The sequence below is a fragment of the Arvicola amphibius genome, chromosome 2 (assembly GCF_903992535.2).
Source record: "Arvicola amphibius chromosome 2, mArvAmp1.2, whole genome shotgun sequence".
NCBI classification, from domain to species: domain Eukaryota; kingdom Metazoa; phylum Chordata; class Mammalia; order Rodentia; family Cricetidae; genus Arvicola; species Arvicola amphibius.
This window is the reverse complement of record NC_052048.2, coordinates 45,555,481-45,582,447: the sequence shown is the minus strand read 5'-3', so window position 1 is coordinate 45,582,447 and position 26,967 is coordinate 45,555,481. Positions and strand designations below refer to the sequence as shown.

Below are 26,967 nucleotides of genomic sequence, written 5' to 3'. Positions count from 1 at the left end.
AGTGAATTATCACCATACTATGTATATGGAAGAGACATTAATTTACTCAGGAGTTTAAAATAAATAAAAGAAGATATGAGGTTGTAGGGGGTTGTATTTAGTGTTTTCAGGAGAAGTGAGACGAAGGGGGTTGATATAATCAATTCACAATGTATACATATATGAAATTGTCAAGGAATCAAAAAAAATTTTAAAGATTGTCATCCAGTAGAAATGCACAATATAGACAACACAGTCAACAAATTAAAAGGCTCTTGACTTTTTTAATTATATGAATAGGACTAAAATATCATAACTAATCCCAATTTTTGCATTCATCAGTTTTATAAACATTAAAAAACCTTAATAATAAAAAGTATTCACAGGAATGTATATCAGCAGGTATTTCCAAGTAGAGCCATGAAGGAATGAGAAGTTACACATGTATACATTGTGTTGATTGTGATTAATAAATTTAAAATGTTTGGCAGTAGTGGTACATATCTTCAACCCCACCACTCAGGAGGCAGAGACAAGTGGATCTCTGTGAGTTTGATGTCAGCTGGTCTACAGAGTTAGTTCCAGGACAGGCTCCAAAGCTACACAAAGAAACCCTATCTCGGAAAAAAAAGACAAAAAGAATAAAGAAATTTAAAATGATAAGACACATTTAGAAGAACATGCAATCAAAAACATGAAAAAAATGCCCAGATAGGAAATGCATTTATTTTAGAACAGTAACCAACTTTATAAGCACTGAGGAAAGATGGATCCTCAGCAGGATCTTTTTCTCAGGAGGATAAATGATACTTCAAATATTCCAAATCCTAAACGATAAGTGGCAGGTGATATATCTTCATGTTTTATACATGCCGTTTGTACATCGAGTATAGTTCATGGTTTTATACATACTGTTTGTACATCTAGTATAGTTCAAGGTTTTTAAACACATTCCACCTCAAACATGGTTAAAATTAAAAAAATTGTAATCAAGAATTATTTCACAACAAGGCAAAGGCAGTTATTAAAATAAGCAAACTTGGGATTTTGAACACAACTTCTTAAATATTCAGTGAAGAGAATTAAAAAGTTTTGAAAACACCTCTAACCAACATGAATAACTACACATGTAACATAATAACAAATAACTAAGAAAATGTGTAAAATTCACATATCATTTCATTTATTTCTTCTGTCCATATGTCTGAGTATTCCACAGTCTACTGAAAGGAAATGACAATCTCCAAAGAAAACTATCCTTCTGGACTATTAATAACCATGTCTTAATTTTATTACCAACAGTATTTTAAAACACATTAAAATAAAATAAAGTGTCTTTCATTCGCTGATACTCAAGTGGGGTACTGACTATATTTTCACACATTCACTCGTCTGTACTGGGCACAGCAGAAGTCTCCACCTCACTGAGGGAAACAGAGAGGTGAAACCTAAGACTGTTCCCTGGTGAGGCTTCCCATGCCTTTACCTTCAGTAAACTGTCAGGACTTCTCTAAACCACAGTTATCAATATCCTGCCCACACATAGGTCCCCACATTTATGCTTCCTTTCATTTAAACATTAATACTATATTCTGTTCTCATTTCCAAGTTAAGGAAATCTACTGAAATAATTATTAAATATCTTCTACCTCTACTATAATTAATGATTAATAATAATACCCTTCATTACCTCTTTACCAGAGTCTATAACCCTACCACATTAATTAAAATGAATGTATTTGGTAGTTCATTGGTGTAATGTGTTATGAGGCTTGTGAGCAAGATTGTTTTCTGAACCTTCAAAATGAATCACTCAGGGAAACACCAAAAAAATTATAGAATATCATAAGGTAAAAGAATCTCACTGTATACTCAGACTGATAAGCGCTCAGAAGCCAATAATAGGATCAGTTAAAACTTTTAAGGCAGATGAGGAAGATGAAAAATGTGCCAGGGACTAATCAACACTTTCTGAGTCAAGTCCAACTTCTGAAATATATCCTGAGATGTTACTTGCCTACTTAGAATAGTAAAGACACCACCAAGAAATACTAATGAAAGAACGGAAGAAGTGTAGGCAGTTTTTCTGCCCTGACCACACACTCTGCATCCCAGTAGCTGATTCTAAATTACCACAGAGGCTTAATATTATTTATAAATGCTTGGCAAATAACTCAGGTCTATTTCTAGCTAACTCTTACTTATAAATTAACCCATATTTCTATTTAGCCTTTGCCACATGACACATAGCTTGTTACCTCATTTTTTACATGTTCTGCTCACTTGGTGGCTGGCTGGAAACTCCCTTGATATGGCCCTTCTTCTCTCCCCATCTTTCTTAGTTTAGCATTCCCATCTAACTTTATCCTATTCCGCTACTGGCCAGTCAGATTGTTTATTAAACCAATCACAGCATCATATATTTATAGTGTAAAGCAGTATTCTACAGCATAGAAGAGAAAATAGGAGAGATGGGGAGAAAAGAAGAGTTAATACATTTTGAGTTTAACAAATTCCTCTTGTGTTTTGAGCTTTGTCATTTTTTTCATAAATTAGAAGGGTCAAGTGATCTTTACAGTGTCTGTATCTGTGTCTCAGATAAATACTTCCAGACACCTACATGGAAGGTAAAGTTTAGTTAGTCGGACTTTTGTGTTAACTTGGCAAGTTTTCAGGAGAAATGATAAAAAGAGAAAGGGCTTCTTTGGCTCACTGTTTAGTTGTTTTTTAGCCCATTATGGCCAGGAGGTTAAAAGAAGAGAGGAGTTCTGGGTATTTATAAGGCAGAAGAGTGGCCAGGAGTTCAAGGCAAAGAAGTGGCCAGGAGTGCAAGACAGAAGAGTGGTCAGGAGACAGAGCAATACCCTCTATGCTTCCTAGATTCTTGTTTTTCCACCTTTTATGCCCTCTGAGCTGTCAGCCGAAGGGATGGTGCTACTCACACTTAGGATGGGTGTTCCTCTTTTAGCATCACTCTCAGCTCTTCCAGATGACCCACAATCGGTTCCTAGCAACTACATTTGAAGGCTCACAGACACCTGCAACTCTAGTTCTATGGGATCTGACGCCCTCTTCTGGCTAATAGGGGTACCTGCTAAATATGGCATATATGCATACATTCAGGCATATGCTCATTCTCATAAGAGAATAAGTAAAACTTTTTTACAAAACATCTGTACATACAAGATGAAAAACAATGAGCTTGATATAAGAAATTTTTTTGAACAGACTATAATAAGAACACAGTCAAGCATTGTCATTGCAAAAGAATTAGCCACAAACTAGAGGACAAACCAACAATTTCATTGAGGCTTATATAGGCGTAACAAGCAAATGGTATTAAGTTAAAGAACTTAAACATGGTGGTTGGGGGTGGTATATGCCTTTAACACTGGCACTCAGGAGACAGAGGAAGGCAGATCTCTGTGAGTTCGAGGCCTGGTTTACAAGAGCTAGTTTCAGGACAGGTTCCAAAGCTACAGAGAAACCCTATCTCGAAAAACAAACAACAAATAATAAAAGAAAAATAAAACATAAAAGAAGACGAACTTACACAGTCCAATTTCAGAGTTATTTCAGAGGAACAAAAACAATAAATTAAGCTGATTATGATTCTGCACCAAAATAGCCAACTAAAACAAGATAGAAAAAAAAGAGATAGAAAACAGATAAAGATAAAATAAAATTGAATTTCTGGTTCCAGTCTAAAAATCTCTATGTAAAGAATGTGTTTGGTCTATGTGTTGATTCAGATTCAATAAATGTGGTATAGACATGTTCTTCAATACCCAGGCTCAATGGGTTTGCATTGAAGGTCACTGGGAGGTCACTTGTGACAAAGCCACAAGGAAGCCACCCATATGTCATCAGGTAATTTATTTTCTTATTTACTGACTGCCTTTACTATTTTGTTCAGAGCTGAAGGATGTATTTCTAATTTAAATGGTCAACAATAAGGGCCACAGGGATCTACAGGGACTTCCTTCTCCTTTCAATATTAGCTTCTCCTTTCAATATTAGCTCAGTATAAAATGCAGAATCATTTTTTGGTAAGTACTCTTTTATCTCCATCATTCCTCAGTCAAAGAGCAGAAGTCTTGAAATATATCAATATAGAGCATACACATTCACATAGATACAGGTTTTTATAGATAAATTTTATATTAAATTGGGAATGTGATAGCTAATACTGGTTGACTACATCTGGAATCTCCTAACATCCATATGGACATACCTACGGGGTATTTTCTTGATTGGCTCATTTAAGGTCAAAAGATCAACCTTAAATCTGGGTTACACTTTCTGGTTTCAGGACATATAACAAGATAAAAGAAGAAAATTTCTGCCTTCTACTTCCTAGCCCTCAGTCTCCCTGGCATGTTCACATACCCTTTGTTGTTATTAAAATCTACTTTAAGATCCAAACATAGACCATAGACAATGTGAGACATGTATTGTAGACCACATAACTACTAGATTTTTGGCCTTTGTGTTGGTATACAGCTGTGTAGCACTTTCCAGATCATAACCAATAAGCCATTCTAATAAATACACATATATAATTTATTCTATAAGTTATTTTTCTTCTAGAGAAACCTGAGGAGGGTCCAAAATTAAGTTTTTAAGTGTAAAAAATGACAGTTTCAAAATACAAAATGACCACACAGATTTACATATGCACTTTAAAATATTGGTTTTGCATATTTATAAACATAAACTTACAGGTAAATTGAAGTTTGGCTTCTCTGCTCACTATTGTTCCAAGAGAATTTGTGGCAAAACACTGGTAACTTCCTGTATCCCAGTTTCTGTTAGGGTTAATAACTACGAGATTTCCTCCATTCAGTTTGTAACGGTGGTCCAGACTTGTATCAATATCGCTACCATTCAGCTGCCATCTGAAAAGAAAATGTCAAGGTTTATTTCTCTTCTTACCAGGCCTATGGTTAAATAAATGGCTCAATACTTAAAACTCCACTTCAAGCATCTGAAGACAGGAATCTCAACATTCAAAAGGTTGAGACAAGAGGATTTTCACAAGCCTTAGGCCAGCATAACTACCTAGTAAGACCCCATCTCAAACACAATAAAAGACAACAAATACATATTTTTGAGAGGCAAAGAGTAAAGTTCAGTAGAAACTATAACATAGCGGCATCTCAAATGTAAAAGTGGTGAATAGTTTTCTGAAGAGCTGGGGATAATTTAGCTTGCTCAGTAGCTCACTAGGGGAATATTTAAGCCGGGTCTATGTGAACAAAGATGAAGAAGAAAGTTGAGGTAATTATCTCAGAAACTTCAGGCCAATCTCACGCTGACAAGCACATAAGGGGTAGCACATTTCTTTGATTTATCTGGCCTGACTGAGCACATTTAATAAATTAATTGCTAACTGTTCAACTCTCCAGGTCAATTTGTCTGAGTAAAGACCTGTCCTGGGGTGTTCATTCTCCCCTTTTCTGAAGTCTCCATAGAGCTATTTACACAACAGTACATTGCAGGAAAAGACCCTAACACCACCTAAGGGGCTGAAAAATTGAAGGAATAAACCCAGAGGGCATACACATTAATAAAAAAAAGAGAGAGAGATTTTTAGATAAAACTATAAAAGTCTTATCTTTAAATTTTAACCAATATTAAAAGTTTTTAAACACTAAGTATATAAGGCACACCAAAGTAAATTTCACCAATAAAAGCACATGTGCTACCATAAAAGGATACATTCATGTTGTAAATTAATTCACTCATTTTTTAGACAACCAAAATCTGATCATCACAGATACATACTACCAATATACTTTAATGTGTGTCAATAATGGGCTAACTCAGCATAGGGATTTTGAGAAAATGGTTACAATAATGCCTGCTTTATAAAGGATAACAAAAGCTGTTTGAGGTCAACAGTCCTAAACTCCTAATAGCTTTCCTCAGAGGTGTCATTAGTTTGAATTGTAGGTCATAGTTCCTCAATTATATTATAGAACATGGAAAAATTGTCCTAATTTACAAAGTATTTAATATACCTTACTAATAATTATAACCCAAAATTGAAGCTAGATTGATAGCGCAGTGATAAGGAAGGGTTCTAAGTGAGCACGCCTTCCAATACAAACCAAGGGAGGAAAATGTTGAAAATTCTAGCACCTTACATTTTGAGTCACCCTAAAAGTCCTGTGATCCAGTGTGAGGGACAATGGTGCATTGAAAGGCAAAGCAAGTGCTGACTCCTAAGCCACAGTTCTAATCAGTCACAGGGCCTGAGACTGAGACTGAGATAGTGATTCAGGCAGAGTACTCTAAACCATTGACTGGAACAAAAGACGGAGACCTTGAGGACACGGACTGTGTGGACTCTCTTCAGCAGCAAACTCGTTGGGGGAGAAGGGGTTACAAATATGCACCAGTAGCCAAGAGGGATCTCTGTAATGCATCTCAGGGGTTTTCACAATAGTAAAATGAGATGCAGGCTGAGCCTCTGATCAAGATATCTCCAACCCCAGACAGGGGTGGGAAACCAGGCTTCTTCTCTGGGTAAAATTCTGAGATAAGTATGAATAAAACTCCCTCATACAGTCCTGTGGGTCATGTGCTACAGCACTAGGGAGACAAACCCTGAACAAGAGGGCAAAAGAAAGAGAAGTTGATTAAATACAGTGGTTTTATTTGGACCCAGAAGTGCATTCTTAAACCAATGGTTCTTTGGCTAAAATTTAGGCCTATGAATGACTGAGTGTTGTGGATTTCTCATAGACTATATTAATGATCAAAGCACTGTGAATTTGGAGATAGATGGTGCTTTTTTTTGCTGGAGAAAGGGATCTGGACCCTCTTTCATATGAAAGAACACAAGCAAAATAAAAAAGAGGAGAGCCCCTCTCCAAAATAGGGTCTTTATGATCACCTGCCTCTCCTTCTTCTCTTGCCAGGATTTCTTGTTGTAACTCCAACTCCAATGTATCCTCCTCTCTCCACTCCTCATCCTACAGGCTTTCTGGTGCTATCAGAGGTCCTGATTGTGCCTAACCAATAAGGGGCAACTGCAGGAGTCAATGGATTGGAGCTTCTGGGTGCTGGGAGGATAAGTAAAAGTTTTCCCTGTTGTTAAATAAGGGAGTCTGCTGTATGCCTTCTACCTGAGTCCCAATGTCTGAGAAGTTAACACTGTGCCTTCGCTCCCCCTCCTCTGATGAAGACATTAGAGCCCAGCAACACCTCCTGCTCCTGAAATTCAGTTCCCTTTGCCCCTGAAAAGAAAGCTTGAATGATGTAAGAAGGATCTTCAATATTTTTCCTTCCTAAAAAAGGAACCTCCTGATTTTTTGTTGTCAGGTGTAAGATATGCCAACCACATCCCCTTAACAATGCAGAGTTCTGAAGCTTTAAAAGGGAAATATTATATGGGCGACTGATCACTTGGAGTTCCTTTGGTGTCAACTCCATAGCTAGCTTGGGTTGATGGCAATATTAAATAGTTTGTTCTCTACTTAGAAGAAGGGGGTGAAAAGAAGGGCAGCAACCAGCAAAAGAGAAAATCTACCTGGACAGGGAGGGTATAGTTGCAACAAATGAAAATTTCCCAACTGATATCCTGTTTGGATAAAAATAGTGAGGCTCACCTTGTTCACATGAGAGATTTTCTTGAAAATTTAATCAGGAGAGTACTTCAGTTCCAGAATGTGAATAAGGACTTCAGCATACAACAGGGAAACTTTCTACAAGTTGCAGAACCGATAGAAAGGTTAAAGGATCAGTTCAGAAATTACCCTAGCAACTATCATCTGGGAAGATAGAGCAAGAAAATTACATAAGACAGAGGGCTGGAAGTACAGAAATATGGAAGAGTTATTGAAGGGACCCCAAAGGTTCCTGTAAAAAGGGATGAAGAAAGTAAAAAGTAACAGTCACAGATAATGTTGGAAACATAACCCAGACCATGAGAGTAGGTAGGGACCCAGAAATTCCAAGCCCAAGTCATCAAATAGAGATCACAAAAGGGGACTGAGAGAGAAAAGATGATTCCAAATAGAAATGAAAGAACATTTGTTGCAAATATGAAAAGAGAGAACACTTAAAGATGGAATTCCCCCCTTTAAAGAGACAAAAGGAAATGGTGAGTTTCAAGGAGAAAGGAGGGTTAGATCCTTTATTACCAAGAAGGATTCCACAAAGGTTCTTTGATAAATTAAGAAGTTGAACTACTGAGGTGTGAAAGCCCTTCCTAGTAGACTGCAGGGCAAGTTTCTCCTCCCTGTCTGTCCCCTTCTCCACTATATTTTTTGGACATCTTCAAGTTTTGGTACTTTAAGGTGGTAGTTTTAGGATACTGGACAGCACCTACAAGTTTTGGTAGTTAAAAATGGTAGTTGTAGAGTATCTATAATGGAAAGCAATGTAGTTGCATACAAAAAGAGAGATATTCTTATCAACTACTTCAAATCTTGGATGCAGAAAGAGGTCAAATGACTCAGTTGAGGATAGGACTTAAAAGGGAATGGGAGGAGGGAGGGGATTTGGATTCATTTTTTTAAAAACCTATTTTAAAAAAAGCTGAACTTTATTTCTCTTTACAGCTCCTAACTTCAGAGCAGAAGATGAAAGAAAACCTGGGTTGGGTAAAGCAAGGAAATAGGGAGAATGTTAAAGATTACTCCTACAGAGAACAGCCTTAAAACCTTGGGGAATATAGTTATAAGAAAACTGTACCCCATTCCCCCGCAAGGGAGAAATAGGTTGACTCCAAGTATCAAATATATTCTTAAGAATAGACTCTCATGGATGCCATCAGGAATTGTCCAGTGGTAAAAAAAAAAAAAAAAAAAAAAAAAAAAAAAAAAAAAAAAAAAAGCAGAGAAATATTTGCTTCACAATGGGAAGATTTAGAGACCAGAAAAAAAGGAACTGTAAAGACAGACTATCCTATCTCAGGGGTTCATAGAGTCTCCTAGTTTGTTTAGCCAAATTTTAGAAGAAATTTTAAAATGTCCCTGGTCCTTTGGAAAACAGGCTTCTCCACCACAAGATTTATTAATCTTGGAAGCAAAAGAATGAAATTATTAACTTGCCAATAACTGTATTACAGTTGCTTGGGGATGGGGGTTTCAGAGTTTCTAAAAAGAAGTTACACATTTCAGGGAAGGAAATAAGTGTTTAGGTCATCTGGTTAATTTAGTGAACTATGAGTTAGGTTCTGGAAGAGTGTAGTAATTAATACCCAACTACCCCAAACCAGGAGAACTTAGAAAATTCTCAGGCTCAATGGGGTTTTATAAACTCTGGTTTGACTCTTGTGCTATCCAAACTAAAGGCTATAATGAGAAACTCCCAGATGAGGAGCCAGATCTTCTGTGGGAGGGGGAAAAAACTTAAGCTGTTAAAGTCTTAAACCAAGAATTAATAACTGTTCCATATTGGTCTTGCCATCTTTTCACAAGTCCTTTCATTTTCTAAGTGTGGACAAAACTACTCTTTCTGAAGCCACTCCCTTGGGATCCGGGGGCAAAATGCAGCTGATAGTCTCTTTGTCAAAACCATTAGATCCCATCTCAAGGGGAAGGTTGGAATACATTCAACTAGACTGCCACTGCCCTTCTTACTTAAAAGAGCTAAAAGTTAACCTTAGGTGGCTGTTTAATTATAAGTACTTCTCACCAACTAAGATTGCTCCTACAGTAGAAGGCTGAAAGATGGTTAAGATACTCTGGAATCCAAAAATATGAAGCTATTCTCTTAGACAAAGATGATTTAATTTAGCCACTAGTGACTATCTAAACCCTGTTGAGTTCCTAAATGGAGGGACTCATTTTATGCCTTCTGTACCAAACCAAGGTCCACCCCAACCTGAGAGAGACTCCCTTTCTTCAAGGACCCAACTATTTACAGATTCTTGCTAGAAACCTGGGGGAAAGGGAATGTGTACTCTGTGATCTGAACAATTCATACTTTCAGAAAACTCTGGTCAGAAAGAGCGCTAATTAATATAAAGGGTAAAATGATACACAAATAATTTAGTGCCCAGGAATTAAAATAAAATTACATGAATGAACTATAATTTTATGAGTTTCTAGGCACTAAAGAGGCCACAACTTTGGAGCACAGGGAAACAGACTAGCTGATGAAATACTCAAATGGAATAAGTCAAATATTCTTCTATCACATTAAACAAGAGTGACTGATAGGTTTCTGGGCAAGGAGGTTAGAAGCTCAAGTGTTCCCATTGCCATTCTGATGGATTTCAGAATCGTATGAAGGAATGCATGATCTTCCTTTTCCAGGACAAGAGATCCTAAATGCATCCCTCCAATGTCCCTTTTGTTCCCAGCCACAAAGGAAATGAGGCATCCTCAAACCCCAGCTATTCTACTTCTCTTGAAAAGAAATAATTACATCTCATGATTTAAAAGATGGGGGCAGGATTGTGAAGTCTTGGGAAATGCATCTGGATATAAGGCCTCCATGACTTTGAACAGATGCCACACAACACTAACCTTAGTAACACCAGCACACTGTGGTGATATTGGGGGGAACCTTTCCTGGAGATCTTATTGGCCATTTGGAATGGGACATGTGCTTTGGCTAAATTGGCTACATTTTCACTACTGTATAACCACAAGCTACCTACATTCAACCAAAATTGTCTCCATAAAAAAAGAGAGCTTAAATCTCCAGGATGGTCATTTGATCCTCATGTTAGTATATAGATCTAACAGGATTGTCATTAGGAATTCCTAATGAATTAAAGATAGTAATCAAGTAGGATTTGAGTCAGTGCTACTCTAATAGTCTACCATAATGAAAATGTACATTGTATAAATTATACTTACACATATACGCATAATAAATATTATACAAGCCAGGCGGTGGTGGTGCACGCCTTTAATCCCAGCACTCGGGAGGCAGAGGCAGGCAGATCTCTGAGTTCGAGGCCAGCCTGGTCTACAAGAGCTAGTTCCAGGACAGGCTCTAGAAACTATAGGGAAACCTTGTCTTGAAAAACCTAAAAAAAATATACAAAATGTACAAATGTATAATGGGACATAGATGTGTGTGTGCATAGAGATATAGATAATAGATCAAGGTGTGTGTGTGTGTGTGTGTGTGTGTGTGTAGAAAATATATTACAACCAGCAAAAGTTTGTAAATTATATCAAGGATGCTCTCTAGGATAGAGCAAATCAACTAGATATGGTCAGCAGAAGTGTATGGGAAAGCTGACTAGCCCTAGACATGATGCTGGCAGTAAAAGGAGGAAATCTGTGTGACGGCAGGTGACCAGTGCTGTACCTGTGTTCCTAGTAATGTGTCTCCTTACTGCACTGTCATAAACTCTCTTCAGGGGCTAACTCTATTTCCCAATGCACTGGCTGGAAATTCAGGCATATGATCTGAAGCACGGTTTAAAAAGAAAAAAGGAAAAGGGTAATGACCTCCCTTACTAAAGTCTAAAATCACAAACTTAGTTTTGTGATTCCATGCATATGGGAGACAATACACAGACTCACTGAAACAGCCATCACATGAAAAGCCCCTACACTATGCTAAAATGTTCCTGTGAGTACCTCAGGTACAGGAAAGTCAGGCACTGTGAATTGAAATTTGAATGAAGCAAAGACTGTGTATTATAAAAGGGGAGGGACTTATGAGAAATGTAAAAAAAAATGGAGACTTTTCTACTAAAGAGTTAAATAAGACAAAGAAAAATGTCATCTTAAAAGAAATATTTAAAGCCATTATTTGCTAAATATCTAAGTCAGCATTTTTCTGAAACAAAAATAGACGTTCAAATTGTATTTTCCCTGGCAGCTGTGCCTTTCAGAATCGGCCAACTGCAGCATGAAAAGAAGCAGAGCTCTGACCCATCACGGTTGGGCACAGGACCCTGTGGATTAAGGTTAAAAACACACAAGACATTTTCTATCAGGTATGTTTGCTTGCTTGACTTTGTAAAGCTGCACACACTCCTACAGAAGCAAAAGATTTTGTCAAATGCTTTCAATGGTGCGGTAATTTCTTTGAGATTCAAGCTCCATTCCTAACAAGACTGGTCCTTTCTCAACTAAGTGAGCATAAGAAAATTATACAACTTCCCTGAATCTTATTCTTTCATATGTAAAAGAAACAGAGTTTCAAGTTCCCAACAGATTTTCTTAGACAACTGCATACAAAGCTGGTGTGCACAGGCATTTCTGCCCAGGGTCAATGCCACTGCCAACACAGGAAGTGGCTGCTATCATGGCCACATGACCCTGTGCTCCTGCTCCCTCTACATTGCCTGCTCCCTTCCATGTTCCTCGTCATCTCCTCTCATGTTGAACAGACTGATTTGAACATATGGATTCAACATGTGCGCCTTTCCTGAGAATTTATCCAAAGAAGTATGAAACACATGCTAGACTTGACTTGACTTGTGAAGAACAACTCTGATAGCAAACCAAGTAAGTGAGTTTAATTCTTGTGATAAACATGGTTTGTCAACTATGAAGAAACTAACTCAATAACTTAATAGAGAAAATGTTTCTAAACTGAAGTTAGGACAGATAGATTTAATTTTTTATTTATTTATTTAATTTTTAAAATATTATTAAAAATTTCCATCTCCTCCCTTCCTCCCCCTTCCCTCCTCTCCCCTCCACCCATATCCCCACTCCCTCCCTCTCCAGGCCAAAGAGCCATCAGGATTCCCTACACTATGTTAAGTCCAAGGTCCTCCCAACTCCCCCCAGGTCCAGGAAGGTGAGCATCCAAACTGACAAGGCTCACACAGAGCCCATCCATGCCATAGAATCAAAGCCCATTGCCATTGTCCTTGGCTTCTCAGTCAGCCTCCACCGTCGGCCACATTCAGAGAGTCTGGTTTGATCGCATGTTCCATCTGTCCCATTCCAACTGGTTTTGGTGATCTCCCATTAGTTCTGTCCCACCGTCTCAGTGGGTGAACGCACCCCTCTAGGTCCTACTTTCTTGCTTATGTTCTCCCTCCTTCTGCTCCTCATCAAGACCTTGGGAGCTCAGTCCGGTGCTCCAATGTGGGGAGATAGATTTAATTTTATACACTTTTGAATCATAGACTATATCAAAGGGTATTTGTGCTTGTTTTCTCTCTCCCTCTCCCCTCGTGTGTGTGTGCACGCACACATGTGTGCGTGCATGTGTGTGTGCACATGTGTGTGAATACATGGCATGATTGTGGGATATGTGTACACATACGTGCTTGTATACACATACATATATGGAGACCAGAGGAGAGCCCTGGTTGGCCACTAAAAAATAAGAATAAGAGAACAGTCTCTCATCTCTCACTGGCCTGAACTTGCCAAGTGGCGTAAGTTAGGCAGCCCGGGAACCACTGGGAACCAAGTGGCTCTACCTCCCCAGCACCAGGATTACAAGGCATTCCACCATGCTCAGGGTTTATAAGGGTTGGGGGATCTAACTCGGAGCCACTTTCTTGCAAGGCAAGCACTTAACTGGCTGCACTATCTTACTAGCCATATATGTTTTTATTACCTATGAAGTACAGATTTTGGAGGGAAAAACAGCAGCATCATAACTGAGGATATAGAGTGCTAGGGACCTAAGTATGTCTAATGTCTTCATTTAAAAACTATGTTTTTATGTTCAGCTAATGAATAATAAAGGCTCAATGGCTGTGTGGAAAACTATAAAAATAAATAAAAAATACTGAGAATCACTTCCTCTTGCCTATTTAATAGCTTAAAAGATTTAAGAGATCATAAAATATTTGGGGCAATACTTTATTTTAGTAAGTGTCTACAATCTAAAAGCCATCATTCCTAAGTTTCAAGTAAAGAACCAAAAATGGAAAGATTGTTTTATTATGTATAAATGTTTCAGACTTCCTTTACCTCGGTTTTTCATCATATGGGCACAATTGCTAGATTACTTTACTATGCACAAAAGTAAAAACGCCTTTCTTTAAAAATGTCTCTGTTACAGCAAATGTGCCTGGATGCTTCCACACCAACTCTTCCGAGCTAAGATGTTCTTGAGCCACGTTGAAGAATGTTAATTTTCACAGAACATATCATTTTTCAGCTTTTAAACACTAAATCTCTATCATTCAATGCAACACATACCCTGGTGTTAGAAAATATCTCAATGTCTTATTAAATATTCATATTTCTTTTCACTTGCTGAAAGTTATATGTAAAGTTATATGAAAAACTCAAAAGAGTTTTGGGTTTTTTTCAACTCTGAGATATCTATGTTAGCTCTGGGATGGGAATTCCAAATGCTATTTTATTCTGAGAAACAAAAGTGTGTACCCAGATTGTCAGACAAAATATTTATATTTGGGACTGATTTGTAGGTATGTCTCATATTTTTATCTGCATAGAAACAAACTTGGGGCGTGAAAAATGGCTTAGTGGATAGGGATGCTGGCTGCTCTGGCAGAGGACTTTGATTCAGTTCCCAGCACCTACACCAGGCAGCTCACAACTGACTGTAACTCTAGTTACAGGGGAGCTGACACTATTGCAGCTTCTGTTAGCACTTCACGCACATGGTTTACACAAACTCACACCAGCATACACATGTATACATACAAATAAAACATATAAAATATCGTTAAGAGAAAATAATCTAGAAAACTGAAGACATGATAGCTCCTTAATAAAATACATGGCCACGTAAATCTGTAAACCAGACTCATTTTATTTGCTGGAAACTTCAATCTCATTTTTCAGACCAGAACAATCCAATAAACTGGCAAGTATGTCCAAATTGTAGCTCATGGGCAACATGTTCCTAAGAATAGTTAAAAATGAGGCTGGAAACAAAAAAATGTAAATTTTCTTTAAACATTATTAAATTGTTTCTGCAAAGTTTTAAACTCAGTTGTGCGGTTCTTGAGTGTGAACTTCAAGTCCCAAGGAGTTTAGTGCCTGAAAAACAGACTCAGCTGAAAGTAAATACAGGGGTTACTTCACACATTAAGGTCACAAAATTGAGAAGTATTTAGAATGTGGTAAGGTTTTTCCATTTTGTAAATTGATTATTCTATGTAATACATTCGCCTTCCTCTTTGATCAAGAAATTTTAAAATTTATTTTAAAAAAATCAACACTCAAGTATCAGAGTGCAATCTTGCTAGTCTGGGCATAATTTCAAGCTTCTCAAGAGTGAATTTGCACACCTAAACTCTATTCTGGAAACCTCTTCTTTAGGACTTGGAACTAATGCAGTCAGAGCCACGGCTCGTGGAGCTGCACAGAGCAGAATTTCAATCATATAACATTTACCTTGTGCTTCAGAAGCTGACTAACCTTGTTTCTTTAGCTTGTGGTAAATGTCACCGGATTAAGCACGTCTGCATAATCATGTTGTAACACTAGAATGATCTTACAAGTTTATCGCCAGCCTTTGGTGTTCAAATTCTTCTACATGGATTGGGTTTTGCTTTATATGATCCGTAACTGTGTCACAGTTTACACAGTTTACCATTCTTTGCATCAGCGGCTGACTGATTCTCGGTGGCGGAACACACCTGAAGCTGACGTTCCGCACCAATTTGGACCTGAACAAATACTAGAAATGATTATTTTGTGAGATAAAACTAGGGATCCTAGATTTCTGGCCTACCAGAAGAAGTGTATACATTTGACTCAAACATATTTTGTAAATCTTTTAGGTCCTCAGCATGACAGGAAAACTGCTAAGAAAGTAAAGCGAGAGAGATAATCGGGAAATAGAGTAGTAGAGCAGAACGCAGATTGCCATCTGAAAACAATTATTTAGGGCAGCAACACAGTTGGGGGCAGTGGTCTCTGTTTATACTATGAGGCATACGTAAGCATTTCAAAATGGGTAGTAACTATTTCTAAATGATAAATACTCTAAATGTTATTTTCTATAAGCTAAAACAACAATAGGTAAAAAATATACATGTAATTGCCTTCCAAAATACTGAACAAGTTAAAGGGAGGGAGGAAGGAAGACAAAGAATGATGTATATGTATATGTGTGTGTGTGTGTGTGTGTGTGTGTTTGACACAAATTCCTTTACTATGCTAAGCAGAAAACCCTATCTTTTTAAGATTTAATGCTACTGGTTAAGCAATATTGGACCATATCTGTTCTTTAAATTCTAAGATCTGGTATCTTGTTACTGTTGACAAAGTAACTTCCATAGAAGTTTCAACCTATCACCTACACATATGCAGGTTCAATGTAGTCTCCACTGGGTATGGACAATGCTAAGAGGCAAACAACAAGCAGAGAATGAACTAGTGTTTTCATATACTTATGATTTATTTGCCATCCTGTTATGATTAGATCTGACAACTTCTTACACAGCACGACACAAGTATGGTCTAACAGCAGTGGATACAAACATAGACACAGTTTGCTGTCACTGTGATTTAAGGCAATGAAGAAAGCTGCCATCTGAACCTGTTAAACAGTTAGGGAGCTTCATCCCTTGGAACTGAAACTAACAGATTTAAATAATAAAGTACATAGTATTGAGTAGTTTAAAAAATAATCACAAGATATAATTAACCTCACAGTGGATTGCATGAAGTAACTGTCTTTAAGATGTCAGCTTTACCATACAAAATCTGGTGAGTGAACCCCAAGCATAAACAAGAAGTTGGAGAAAAATAAAGTTTACATTGTTTCCCACAGGATAAAACAAAGCAAAAAGAATCAAATTATACCAGAATCTTTGGGGGGTTGGAGCTGTGTCTGGGAAAAAAGCCCATGCTAAGCACTCGTTAAGGCAATAGGCAATCCTTTATTTGGGCCTTGATAGAGAATTTAGTAATGTAATCACAGAAGCAATCTGTGGTTTTAGAAGCCGCTTTCAAGTTAATAAGCAAATGCATTTGTGGTTGCTGCAATGTTTGTTATTGTGTTTACTGAAGTGATGAGAATAATTGCAGCCTTTGAAAGAATGAATGTATGAATTTACATATTCAATACTTTATCCAAAAATAACTATTTAAGCTTCAGCAATAATTGAAATGAGTTAACTTGAGATACTATGTTTAAAAAAATCATTGTAAAAATGTATTTCATAATGCAGACTGCCAGTTTTCATTTACTAATACATCTTAAATATTAATACACACATATACATGCACAACAAATATACTACGGATTGGTGGTACAATCAACTAAAACTGCTCTAGGTTATATATATTATAACCTAGTTCAAATCCATCAGTGATTGTCTTAATACTATTCTAAGAGTTATGCAATTTGTTTGGAAGATTTGCATTCCCCACATAAATTTGAAATTTTCTGGTAAGATTTTCCATATTCTCCTCTGAAGATGCTAGGCATCATGTGATTCTGACACAGGAAAAAAGAACATCCTGTGCCCAATCAGTCAGTAGTTAAACATGCAAAAATGAGCCAGTTAATATAATTTAATTTTAATCAATATGATTCATATCACCCTCTTCATTCTACTTAAAAACATAACAAAAATATGTGATTTATTGGGTTACATGATACCTTTAATGTCTGAAAGTTATTCTTTATCTTCCTATTGAATGTGCTCTGCTCACAATACTGGTGTTTATTTCACATTTTTGTGATATGACCAGAAACAACTGATGACACTAACTGGAAAGATGAATTTTTTTATGAGAGGTAATATTGTGGGGAAGCTATCAGGAAGTTTAGATTCCTTTAAGCAATCTTGGATACCTCGAGATAAACTTTTGTCAAATGAAACCAACAAGGAGAACTTAATCCAAACTATAATATCTAGAAATGGGATGCTTGGGATATAGGAAGGATGGATGTGGGAACAGGGAGATATATAACTTAATTAAGGGAGCCATTCTAGGGTTGGCAGAGATTTGACTCTAGTGGGGTTCCCAGGTGTCCAGGAAGAGGCCCCCAGCTAGTTCCTTGGGCAGCTGAGGAGAGGGAGCCTGAAAAGGCCAGATCCTATAGCCATACTGATGAATATCTTGCATATCACCATAGAACCTTCACCTGGCGATGGATGGAGATAGAGACAGAATCCCACATTGGAGCACCAGACTGAGCTCCCAAGGTCCTGATGAAGAGCAAAAGGAGGGAGATCATGAGCAAGGAAGTCAGGACCGTGAGGGGTGCATTCACCCATTGAGATGGTGGGACAGAACTAACGGGAGATCACCAAGTCCAGTTGGAATGGGACTGATGGAACATGTGACCAAACCGGACTCTCTGAATGTGGCTGACGGTGGAGAATGACTGAGAAACCAAGGACAATGGCGATGGGCTTGGACTCTACAGCATGGATGGGCTCTGTGTGAGCCTTGTCAGTTTGGTTGCTCACTTTCCTGGACCTGGGGAGAGTTGGGAGGACCTTGGACTTAACATAGTGAAGGGAACCCTGATGGCTCTTTGGCCTAGAGAGGGAGGGAGTGGGGGTATGGGTGGAAAGGAGGGGAGGGAAGGGCGAGGAGGAGGGAAGGAGATGGAAATTTTTAATAAAAAATGAGGGGGAAAAAAGAATAAATTACTACATTGTAGCTGTAGTTTTACAATAACATTTTTAAATTCTGAAACATGATCTCCTTCTTAATTCCCATCTTTTCTTCTTGTCAATTTCATTATGGATCTTTTTCAAGCCACTAAGTAAGCTCTTATTGTTTGCTAGTGAGCTACAGTGAGCATCATTATCCTAGGAGAATGACATCCTATTAGGACAATCACAGTTCATTATGTAATATAGGAATGTTAAGGTGCCACGGCCAGGCCCATGGCAGTAAGAAGCTGAGAAACGCGGATGGCAGTAAGGCTTGGGGACAGGATGGTGGTATAGCCTCCTTTTAAATACCTTGTGTGAGGAATCTATTTCTATCAGCCTCAGAAACTATAGGGGTGCTTTTTTTTTTAAATGTTTTGCAACTATTTCAGTGATTTTTTTTTCACTGCTCTTAGTGACTAAGTGTAATTGTGTGGACCAGAGCTCTGTAATGGGAGAAATTACAATGTCAAACATAGCTGAGCATAAGAGTCCAGGTTTAGAAAATTGTCAGAAGTGATGACATGTACTTAGGGGTCATGATAATTTAGAGGAAAATAGCTCTTATTTGCCATGGGTATAAAAAAAGGAAATAGTGTCAACAGATCTATAAAGTAATAGGAATTATGCAAGAATATAATGCACAAACTAAATTAACGCTTAAAATGTAGGTTGGCCGGGCGGTGGTGGCGCACGCCTTTAATCCCAGCACTCGGGAGGCAGAGGCAGGCGGATCTCTGAGTTCGAGGCCAGCCTGGTCTACAAGAGCTAGTTCCAGGACAGGCTCTAGAAACCACAGGGAAACCCTGTCTCGAAAAACCAAAAAAAAAAAAAAATGTAGGTTATCATGTAATTTAGTATATAATAAATGGTAAATAGCATATAAACAACATATATATGTTATGTCTATATTTATAATTTCTAAAAAAAATAACTGTACATACATAGAATGTATATCGTCCACATATACCATAGACATACAGCCAAATTTAGTGTTATAAAGAAGATAATGTTTTTTTTTTGTTTTTTTTTTTTTTCTTTTTTCTTTTTTTGGTTTTTCGAGACAGGGTTTCTCTGCAGCTTTTTTGGAGCCTGTCCTGGAACTACCTCTTGTAGACCAGGCTGGCCTCGAACTCACATAGATCCGCCTGCCTCTGCCTCCCGAGTGCTGGGATTAAAGGCGTGCGCCACCACCGCCCGGCTAAGAAGATAATGTTTAGCATTCTTTATGGATGTGTATGTGTGTGTGTGAGAGAGAGAAGAGACAAGAAATAAACTTCCTTTTTATCCATTCTTTGAATAAATGATGAACAAATATTATTGTATTACTTTATTTTCCATTTTTTATACTAACCACAAATAGTTAACAAACAATAATTTAAATACATGCAAAATTTGGGCTCATCCCTTGAAATCCTGCTTAAAGTAAACCAGAAAAGTCTCCACTGGTGTGAAAAGTTTATCTTAGCTCTTACGCTTTCAAGACTCCCCCCCCCCCAACACTGTAATTCATTAAAATATCTTACCTTTTTGAAAGAGCTCAATGAGAATGATATTCTGTTTGCTCTCTTGGGAGCAAAATGGAATGTATGAATATAAAAAATGTAAAAGTATATATTGTAAAGCCCAGAGTAGGTATGGATCAGTAGTACAAAAAGGGATATTCTAGAAATATACATATGACATCCATAATCTCTAGTACTGCAGCAAATAGTCACGTGTGCCCAGCAAGTATTTAATATTGGGTTTATGTGACCAATAAAGTGAATATTTAAATTAATGTTTTGATCTAAAATAGAATATTTCCATGGTGTGGAAGGTCCTTCTGTCTACGTGTTGCTTGTATTGGTTAATAAATAAAGAAATTTCCTTGGCCTGATAGGGCAGAACTTAGGTAGGTGGAGAGGACTGGATTAAATGCTGGGAGGAAGAAGGGCAGAGTCAGGGAATACCATGGGTCTGCTGCCAGAGATAGATGTGCTGGAACTTTGCTGATAGGCCACAACCTCGTAGTGATATACAGATTAATAGAAATGGGTTACATTAAGATGTAAGAGCTAGCCAATAAGAAGCTAGAGCTAATGGGCTGAGCAGTGATTTAATTAATATAGTTTCTGTGGGATTACTTCAGGTCTAAGATAGCCAGGCGGCCAGGAAGAACAAGTGGGCCCTCCTCTGCAACGTTTCCATGTTTCTAAGAGATAAAAATACGTAGAATCCCTGGGACCACATTCAGTCTCAGGAATTTTTTTTCAGCCTTTAGTATGTATAAAAAGCAGAGCTGATGATTAAACTAGAAAGATGTGGACAATGATTATAGACCAAGTCCTTCTGGTATGCTCATAGCTAAATGTATGAATTCATAATCAAAGAATCAAATGTACATAATCAAAGAATCTATGAATCCTTTGGGTAGTCCTATTTTATTTGACTTTGTTACTTGCCTGATCTGTATGTGTGTGTATGTGTGTGTATGTGTGTGTATGTGTGTGTATGTGTGTATGTGTGTGTGTGTGTGTCTACTATGTCTACTACTGTTTAACCTATAACTGTGGTTCTGTAAGTACAGAGTTGTATCAATGGATATGACAGTAATCCTTCCAAGTGGACACCTTTATCCAATATTAGAAATTTGGAGTCCAATGAAGGAACAAGAGAAAAATCCTTTACATTGAAGATTAAGTATTAATACTTCCTTAAGGTAACCTCTTACAGCACTGTTAGCAGCTACAGTCAGACTGAATACTAATTAACCTTTAAATATGAGCTTTAGGGTACAGGCAGGAAAGGTAAGAGAAAGAATAAAATTCTCAATTAGACCTTTAAAGGAGTAGCTTCTCATGAGAATTTCTGAACTTTAGGATTTCTAATATGACCAATTAAGAGTTATCTTTACCCAAGGGGGAAATAAAAGGGACAGGAGCACTCATGGGGCAGATTTGCTCTGGCCCCCAGGACAGTCTCTTTGTGCTATGAAAGGACAAATTCTCATAAGATTCTTAGGCTTTGTTCTGAATGTTCAGGAACATTACTGGGTCACTTTCAATGATTGACTACATGAGTTCATTATTTCCCTCCTTGGCTCAGAATCTAGCTTAATATTCGTCCACCTATGTATTTATAATTATATGATAAATAATAATATTTTAGTGCTTTATTAAAATACTCATTTTTGTTATTATACTGCTTCTAAACTCTGTAATTTCTAAGGAATATGGAAAGTAAGAATGACTTTCCTGTAAATCATTTTAAGAACTCTAATGTTTTTTTGAGACAGGATTTTTCTGTGTATCCCTTGACATCCTAGACTAGCTGTATAGACAAGGTTGGTCTCTAGCTCACAGAGATATGCCTGTCTCTGTCTCCCAGGTGCTTAGGATTCAAGGGAAGCATAATGCCTCTCAGAATGAAGAGATTCCCTTGTATTTCTAGCCTTCAGTTCACAGTAATTATAAAATGTTAGCACAAGTAAAATTCCATATTGTTAGAAACCCTCAGTTCAGAAAATCTTTAAAGCTATGATAAAAGTGTCTGCTCCATTTGGCTAGCAACCAAGGATTTTGAAACAATATGTAGCACATTAAATTTCATTTATCAAATAGCATATCAGCAAATCAATAAAGCCATGTATTTCCTCTTCTCAGATATAGATTTTGCTTGAACTGAAACATAACAAATGCTAGATTGGTATTCCAGAGAATACAACAAAATAGAAGGGTCACTGTCAAATGTATCAATGACAAAAGTTCATCCACAAAATTTTATACATATATCTAATATATTTACAGTCAGACTCCACAGCATTACTTGGAAAACCTAGTGCACAAGATATAATTACTTCAAAAGATTTATAGGTTTCCAAACTCAAAACATCTGGCTATTTGTTAACAGTCTACAAACATAATTAATCTTCTCATTTAGAAATAACTTCCTCTGTGACAATATCTTGTGTCTTGACAATTTTTTCACTGAATGCATTTATCACCAAATAATTCATAAGATAAATATAAGAATGCAACTCTCCATCCACGACAGAAAAATAACAAACTTATTTATAATTCACATGGATTCATCATATTTAAATCCCTGTATATAAAAGTGTTCTTCTATTATAGGCAGAAATAGTCTTAAGGTTTCAGAAATTCTTAGATAAGTGTGAAGATCTGTACTTTCAAGATGAAATTGCCATCAAATCATGTTTATTTTCCACCAAAGTAATATTTCCAGATGCTGAATTTACTACCACATGTACTAATACTCATCTAACCATCTCATGAAATCATTTCTTGTTTTCTTAATATTGTTCTTAATTCTATAGTAGGAAGAAGAAGCAGAGTAAAAAGTTCCGTGCATCCACAACTCTAATTCAGACCAGTCAATATATGAGGTTAATGCATATTTTGTTGAAAGTAGACAGTAGGTGTTCTGTAAGTAGACTGTTAATACATTAAAAGAATGACCTTGATTACTTTCAGGTGCATAAATCTGAAAGTCTTTTTCTACAGCAAGCCTGACCCACTTTAGCAAGGATTGCTGGCGTCTATTATTTATACGACTTCAGAGAACAATAGAGGCTCAATAAGATCTAAATAATGTCTCTGAACCTATATGCTTTTATTAATGTAGCGTTAAGGGTCCTTCTTCTGCAAAGTACAGGAATTGTGTAAATAGCTTTGATGCAGGTAGTAGCAAGCACTTGAGGTACATGCTGCTGTGAAGGTGCCTGGAACACTCTGCCCCAGCCACTTCTAGGAAAGCAGCATATGCTAATTATACATAATTCATCTCTTCATTAAATTGGGTTCCCTAAGTACCCCTGACTAAAAATTGTTAATCTTGTGTTATTTAATCAAGTAAATACACATCCCATCATATAATCCTGATCATTTTCCAAAATGTTGACATTTTTATCTTAAGATGAAAATCCAGCTTTTTCTTCTTCACTTATACTTTTTTTCCTGACAGTCGAAGTTATCGGGGAGCAGGTTTTACATAATTTTGAAACTGAAGATTTTAATATGATTTTTAAAAAATATGATGAATGGAATAATATTATCTTCAAAATAATTTAAATTACTTATGTAAAATATATTTCATTCTTCCACATTTATTGAGCTTCTGAACACATACCCAGTATAAGCAAAGAAAGGGGGAAGAAGAGTGTATTTAAAAAAATGATTCAAACACCACTTGATATAAAGACAATAATGAATGTTTTCTTGATACCTTTATAACTTAATTTAAATTTAAAATAATATAAATTAAACTACACTATAAATTAGTGAAAAGACAAAGCATTAAAAAATCCTATGTTTTTTCCCTTAGTTCAGACATATTGCCTTAAAGATTCAAATGTTCATGGAATCAGTTCTATTGAACACACCACAGGTCTACAGCACTATATATCTATCACACCTTACAGACAGCAGAATATACTGAAGCTAAACTAATTACAATTTCTCCATTTTCCTTTACACAGTCAACCTTTCCACATTACCTGTAATGAGGTGAAGGGTTGCCTCTTGCTTCACAATTTAAAGTTATTTTTTTATCCTCTGAACCAACAGGGAAAACGCTGTTGCTGGGCTCTTTGATAAACACGGGGCCTTGTAAAAGAAGCTCACCTGTGTGGACAGGAGAGTAAATAATAATGAATGAAAGGTGTTATAAAGGGTACAGGCTAGAGCTGAAGATAAAAGATAGCAACTATCGTTTGTTCTTAACTGCTCCTACTGCCTACCAAGCTGCATGAGCATTGCTAAATTAAAGACCACCTGTCAATCCATTCAAAAGAGTGAGTGACCCCCCCGAGAAACAGGAAACCACAAGAAGCACCACAAATTGAAAAAAAAATCACATCAGTCTGTAACAGAGGTGTGGTGTTTACTTTCTACAATGACAATAAACTATATATATGTATATATATACGTATATATATATATATACATATATATACACATAATTTTTTTCTTTGGAGAATAAATTAATTACAGGAAATCTTTTATATTATAAATCTTTTTGCAAAGCTGAAACTTAAATGGAAACCCATACTTTTCTCATGACATTTGAAGCACATGCACAGTTCAAGGCTGTTGATGTTATTTTGCCCATCAATGAAAAAATATCTACTGTTCACTGGGATTTTAATTTTCTTCTTAGTAAATGACACAAAAGCATAAACAAATGATCAAGTGTCTTTTAGAAAGTTCTCCTACTTTAGAATCAGAATATTTTCTAATGGTAATTGTCACATTCACACATTTAAAAACAAAACTCTTTCAAATTGGACTAGGTGTTGGAAAAGGAGAGAGAATGTTATCACAAAATGGTTATGCAATTGAAATTGCATAACCATTTTTTTAAACACTTATAAAAACAAATTCACAGAAACAAAATGGAAAAGGAACTCTATCTCCGCTAATTTGGAATGTTCTGCCAAATTGAAGAGGAGTTTCTACCGAAGAAGAGAGGGCAAAATGAACCAAATGACAAAAAGAGTCAATAAAATGTGAGACAAAGAATATGTTATTGAATAGTTTCAAAAGCCTCTGTAAAGTAGAATGTACATGTTTATATACTTCAAATAGTAATAACATAAATAAAACTCAAGAGACTAGACTTTAAAATGCTAATGAACCCAATTAAAAAATGGGGCACTGATCTCAACAGAGAATTCTCAACAGAAGAAGATCGAATGGCCAAAAGACACTTAAGGGCATGCTCAACCTCCTTAGCAATCAGGGAAATGCAAATCAAAACAACGTTAAGATACCATCTTACACCTGTCAGAATGGCCAAAATCAAAAGCACCAATGATAGCCTTTGCTGGAGAGGATGTGGAGTAAGGGGTACACTCATCCATTGCTGGTGGGAATGCAAACTTGTGCAACCGCTTTGGAAAGCAGTGTGGAGGTTTCTCAGGAAATTTGGGATCCACCTACCCCAGGACCCCTCAAGAGGGAGGGAGTGGGGGTGTGGGTGGAGGGAAGGGGAGGGAAGGGGGAGGAGGAGGGGAGGAGATGGCAATTTTTAATAAAAAATAAATAAACTGGAAAAAAAACAAAAAAAATATTTACCACAACAATTTAAATCATAAACTTACAATGTGAAAACTACAATAATCATTGAGATGAAGAGGTATAGAGATAGATACTTTGCATTGGTATAGATCTTGGTTTATTGATACAAATTTAAAGTCAATTTTGTTATATATATATTTGTGCACCTCATTTAAAAATGTAATGTATAATTAAGAAATATAGGTTAATAGATAATCATCTATATTATTCAAGCTTGTAATCATGTTAGTTAGGTTTTCTAGATATATAGAGATATATTTCAGTTAGATAGGTATTCTTCAAATATTTCAGAGACATTCAGAATATGCATTTAAAATGTTTTAGGAAGTTAGGACTTTCATGACAATGAGAAGATACATCTGCTCTTCTCAGCACCAGTCTACTTCAAGAGGATGATGGGAATTGAAGAGGCTCCTTATGGTGTTGGTTAGTCATTTGGGCAAGAAACTGCACTTGCCTAGACTGTTTGATGCTATGCTGTATGAACTGGACATGCAGGGCCCACAGAGAAATGATTCCTGAACTTGACTAAAGGTGAGATGATCCTTCGGGGTTCCTACTTCATGAAAGAGTCTGCAAGACATTCTACAGGACAAAGAACAAAGTGACTGACAAACTACTAATATAGGCGGACTGCCTTGGAAATTTCCTGCTTTATGGAAAAGTCTGCCACGTACAATGGGCCTGTAGGCTGAAGTGGATGCCCTAACCATAGAAAAGAACTTTGGGTAACTCTCCAGACAACAAGGTGTCTCTGTTAATTTTAGAGTTTTGGAAGTTGTTTACAATGCACTTTCTATTTACTTTGGTAATATTATATCCTTATGGAGTCTTTGATGGAGTTGGAGAATAGATAGTTACAGTTTCCCTTAGCTATGATAAAAGATAAATTAGATATAAATATTATAAGTGTAATTCTTGTTTGATACCTGTCTTGTTATATGTAATTTTACTACATTAAAGTTAAAACCTTCCTTTTTGTTTAAACAGTAAATGGGGAAATGGTGTGTGAAGTCCTTTTGTATATGTGTTGCTTTTATTGGTTAATGAATAAAGAAACTGCTTTGAGCCTATAGCAGGGCAAAACAAAGCTACTCAGGGAAAACTAAACTGAATGCTGGGAGAAAGAAGGTGGAGTTACGGAGACACCATGTAGCCACCACCAGGGACAGACAAGTCAGAACTTTGCTGGAAAACCACAGCCATGTGATGATATACAGATTAATGGAAATGTGTTAAATTAAGATGTAAGAGCTAGCCAGTAAGAAGCTAGAGCGAATAAACCAAGCAGTGATTTAATTAATACAGTTTCTGTGTGAGTATTTCAGAAGGCCAGGAAACAAACTAGGGCCTCCTACTACTTAAATAATATAGTTTCTGAGTGATTATTTTGTGGTCTGGGCAGCCGAGAATGAACAGGCA

At 36.8% G+C, this 26,967-nt stretch overlaps 1 protein-coding gene across 1 annotated transcript in view; it reads right to left on the bottom strand.

Annotated features, from left to right (window-relative positions):
* Positions 1-26,967, bottom strand: part of Cntn3 (contactin 3) — a 313,843-nt gene that overhangs the window by 256,185 nt on the left and 30,691 nt on the right. Inside the window, exons 2-3 of the mRNA XM_038319459.1 lie at positions 23,964-24,090; positions 4,702-4,877 (exon numbers count right to left, since the gene is read on the bottom strand). Coding sequence (XP_038175387.1) covers positions 4,702-4,877; positions 23,964-24,090 — 303 coding nt within the window. The remainder of the gene's footprint in view (positions 1-4,701; positions 4,878-23,963; positions 24,091-26,967) is intronic.